Source organism: Protobothrops mucrosquamatus, unplaced genomic scaffold (genome assembly GCF_001527695.2).
Source record: "Protobothrops mucrosquamatus isolate PMUCROS unplaced genomic scaffold, P.Mucros_1.0 scaffold5299, whole genome shotgun sequence".
In the NCBI taxonomy this organism is placed as follows: Eukaryota; Metazoa; Chordata; class Lepidosauria; order Squamata; family Viperidae; genus Protobothrops; species Protobothrops mucrosquamatus.
The window spans coordinates 1-4,056 of record NW_015391165.1 but is presented as its reverse complement, the minus strand read 5'-3'; the positions used below and the strand labels follow the sequence as shown (position 1 = coordinate 4,056).

The window sequence follows — 4,056 nt, the reverse complement described above, 5'->3', positions numbered from 1 at the left end:
TCACCCAGTTGGCTTTCATGCCTAAGGCGGGACTAGAACTCACCATCTCCTGATGATTGGCCTAAAGTCACCCAGATGGCTTTCATGCCTAAGGCGGGACTAGAACTCTCCGTCTCCTGGTGATTGGCCCAAAGTCACCCAGCTGGCTTTCATGGTTAAGGCGGGACTAGAACTCACCGTCTCCTGGTGATTGGCCCAAAGTCACCCAGCTGGCTTTCATGGTTAAGGCGGGACTAGAACTCCCAGTCTCCTGGTGATTGGCCCAAAGTCACCCAGATGGCTTTCATGCCTAAGGCGGGACTAGAACAGGTTCATAGACTGATGCCTTCTAATTGCTAGACCTGTCCCTTCCAACTTCCAAAAGGAAGGGGGCAAAATAATTCAAGTTTCTAGCCCACCCATTTCTTGCATTTTGCTCAGAGAGCCAAGTCCCCCCGGCCATAGAGCTGATAATGGCGAGACGGCTGGGCTTTCTAACCCCACCGTGTCTTTCTGGGTTGCCTCTCTGCCTAGCTCTGCCCAGGACGAAGCTAAACTCTTCCTCTGGTGGCACAAAATCCTGCAGCTCTGCCTGCTTCAAGCCGAACAGGAAGATGCCATCTTGATGGAATCGGTCATCCGGGTCTTGACCTCTCTGCAAGGCCGGCAGAGCCTGCTGGCTGAAGAGAGACTCACCTCTGGACTCCTCGGTGCTATTGGGCTGGGCAGGAGATCTCCTTTATCAAACAGGTAGGAAGAAGGAGAGAAGGTGGACCTCCCGGGTGGGGTTGAAAGTGCCCCTGAGGTTTCCTGTTCACCTGAGCGTCTAACTCAGGGGTCTTCCAACTTGGCCCTTTGATGACTGGTGGACTTCAACTCCCAGAATTCCTCAGTCGGCCATTTTGAGGAAACTGAGGGCTTGGATCCAGACCAGAGGTCTTCAAACTTGGCCCTTTTATGACTGGTGGACTTCAACTCCCAGAATTCCTCAGTCGGCCATTTTGATGAAACTGGGGCTTAGATCCAGACCAAGGGTCTTCAAACTTGGCCCTTTTATGACTGGTGGACTTCAGCTCCCAGAATTCCTCAGTTGGCCATTTTGAGGAAACTACAGCCTTGGATCCAGACCAGGGGTCTTCAAACTTGGCCCTTTGATGACTGGTGGACTTCAACTCCCAGAATTCCTCCGCCAAGTACATTTCAAAAGGTTGAAATGGTCCAGGATCTTGATAAATTAGATCAGGAGTGTAACCTTGGCAACTTTAAGTCTTGTGGACTTCAACTCCCAGAATTCCTCAGCCGTTATGGTCAACTGGGGAATTCTGGGAGTTGAAGTCCACAAGACTTAAAAGTTACCAAGGTTGGACGCTCTTGAGTTAGATAGAAAACCTTTGACTTACGCATCTACTTCAAGTTGCCTCTGAAAGTTCGTAGGCTTCAGGGCAACCTCATTGAAAAGTTCTTCTCACGTAAAAAACGAGGAATTGGACAAGGGCCATAGTTGATCCTCCTTTTGGATACGCTGCTTTTCTTCCTTGGAAGATCTTGCTGATTTAAGTTTTGAAGTAAGGTTGAAACACCTGGGCTTGCCTGAGATATTTTGAATCTGAAAACAGGATCCTTCTACCTGAGCATAGACAATCCTTCTTCAATCCAGGTGGTAGGACATTCTTGGTTAGAGCAGGGGTCTTCAAAGTTGGCCCTTTGATGACTGGCGGACTTCAACTCCCAGAATTCCTCAGCCAGGCACGCCGGCTGAGGAATTCTGGGAGTTGAAGTCCATCAGTCATAAAAGGGCCAAGTTTGAAGACCCCTGGTCTTGAGTTTGTCTCTGGAGGTTCTCAGTCATCCAGGTTTAAATTGTATCCTCAAAGTCACCTGCAGGATCTGATAGGGAAGAAAAGCAAAATGATGACACTCAGTTTATTCATAGAAATGCAACTGTAGATATAGAATATGAAATTCTGATTTCCATTGAAATCACACTCCCAGCAAATGAAATAGTTCCCTCTTGCATTTCAATTAGCAGGGATTCATGAAAATATGGATTCAGTTTATTGGTTTGAAACAGACACAATGGTAGCATACACCCAGAATTTGGTCTGATCACTGAAAAAAGATGAGCGTATGCTTTACATCGGTGTTTGCTTAAACCCCTTAATAACATTTTTTTAAAATGAGGACTGTCCATGACTTCTTATAATGGGGGACAAAAAGAGCCATTGAAATACATTTTTAATTATAATTATTATTTTTCCTTAAATATAAATGCATTGATAAGTCCTAATGGGATCTACTGGTGTGGTTCATCAATGTCTGGAGAAATATATTTTTTTATATTTGGTAGTTGCTACAGTAAGTGTGAAAAGCCTGTTTTAGAAAGATTCATCAAAGCAAAATGTAGTAGGACTTTCTATGCATTTTTATTTAAAAGCTTGTACTCTTTGGTGTGGACCCTGAGGAGACAGATTAAACCTCCAAGTGGCCTCAACAACTCTCTAAAAGAAGGCAAATGAGCAGCTGTCTGCAAGGAGTATCAATCCTTCCACTCCCCACCATCCAGTCAGAGCTGAACAAGATTCTTGGATGAGAAGCAAAATGTCTTCCAAGGATAAACAAGCCCAGTTGCCTCCTGGAAAAAAAGCACCTTTGGCGATTATTGATTTCCTAGCTGAGTCAGATAGTTGTTGAGGTCACATCACGCGGCCACAAAGTTGAGTTTAATTACACAGCGGTGTTTGGGGAGAAATTGCGAGGAAGACGTGGCGTTTGCGTCGTGGGCGTGAGAACGGAGGAGGTGTGGAGCCTGCCCCCAGGGACTTGACTCAACTCTCCTCCTCTCCGGTTTTTCTCTTGGCAGGTTCCGTGTCCTCGCCCGGAGCATGTCCGCCTTCCTCCTGGTGCAGCTTCCTCTGGAGAATCAAATTCGCCTGCGGTCGGGGCTGGAATTGCAATCCTCTTCCAAAGCTCAACAGGTCCGTGGGAGTCTTGGTGGCTTCTAAGTGGTTGCTCTGACGCGGCCTCCCCCCTTGTAGGAAACTCTGTGTAAGAAACTGGTGAGGCTGAGTGTCTACGGAGATTTCCCCCGTTCTCCAGGTGATGGGTTGGAGCAAAGTTGCTTTTTCAAAACAAGCAACTGGACTTTCGCCTCTCGTCCAAGAGGCTTCTTCAGTTCTGGGGAACGGAAGGATTTATACTCCTTGCAGACAGCTGGTCATTTGCCTCCTTTTAGAGCGTTGTTGAGGTCATTTGGAGGTTGACCTGTCCCCTCGGGGTCACCTGAGTGGTGCAAATGGGGGTGGAGCCTTTTTGGAACTGCTGAAAGGACGGTGTTGTAGACTGGAGATAGATAATGTCATATCTCTCCCCCTCTGTTGAACAGCCCTCTCTCATTTGAACGATCACTAAACAAACTTTTGTAAGTAAAGGGCTACCTGTATATAAAACGGGATGTGACATATGTGTGTGTGTGTGTGTGTGCGCGCACACACACACACACAAATACAACTGCAATGTCACTCAACCACTATGTCAAATAGATCCTAAAATGGGGTGTGACTCACTGAAATGTTGGGATATATATATATACAGTATATATATTTGCCATAGTTGTTTATAGAATAGAATAGAATAGAATAGAATAGAATAGAATAGAATAGAATAGAATAGAAAATGTGGAGTGGAGTAAAGTGGAGTGGAGTGGAGAGTGGAGTGGAGTAGAGTAGAGTAGAGTAGAGTAGAGTAGAGTAGAGTAGATGGAATAGAATGGAATGGAATGGAATGGAATGGAATAGAATAAAATAGAATAGGGAATAGAATAGAATAGAATAGAATAGAATAGAATAGAATAGAATAGAATAGAGCAGTGATGGCGAACCTTTTATTTATTTATTTATTTATTTATTATTTGAATTTATATCCCGCCCTTCTCCTTGCGGACTCAGGGCGGCTGACAATCAATTAAAAACACCACTAACAATCACAAGTTAAAATTAATTAAAATGAAATATTTAAATTGTCTAATTAAAAAGTAATTAAAAACCCCTCTAAAAAACCCCTCTTAAAAATTATCCTAGG

General features: G+C 44.7%; 1 protein-coding gene across 1 annotated transcript in view; it reads left to right on the top strand.

The window, feature by feature from the left end:
* Positions 1-3,075, top strand: part of LOC107299699 (ectopic P granules protein 5 homolog) — a gene marked incomplete at its 3' end in the record, with an annotated part of 32,296 nt that extends 29,221 nt beyond the window's left edge. The window contains exons 12-14 of the mRNA XM_015829044.1: positions 514-729; positions 2,840-2,954; positions 3,015-3,075. Of these exons, the coding sequence (XP_015684530.1) occupies positions 514-729; positions 2,840-2,954; positions 3,015-3,075 (392 nt within the window). The remainder of the gene's footprint in view (positions 1-513; positions 730-2,839; positions 2,955-3,014) is intronic.
* Positions 3,076-4,056: the final 981 nt, after the last annotated feature.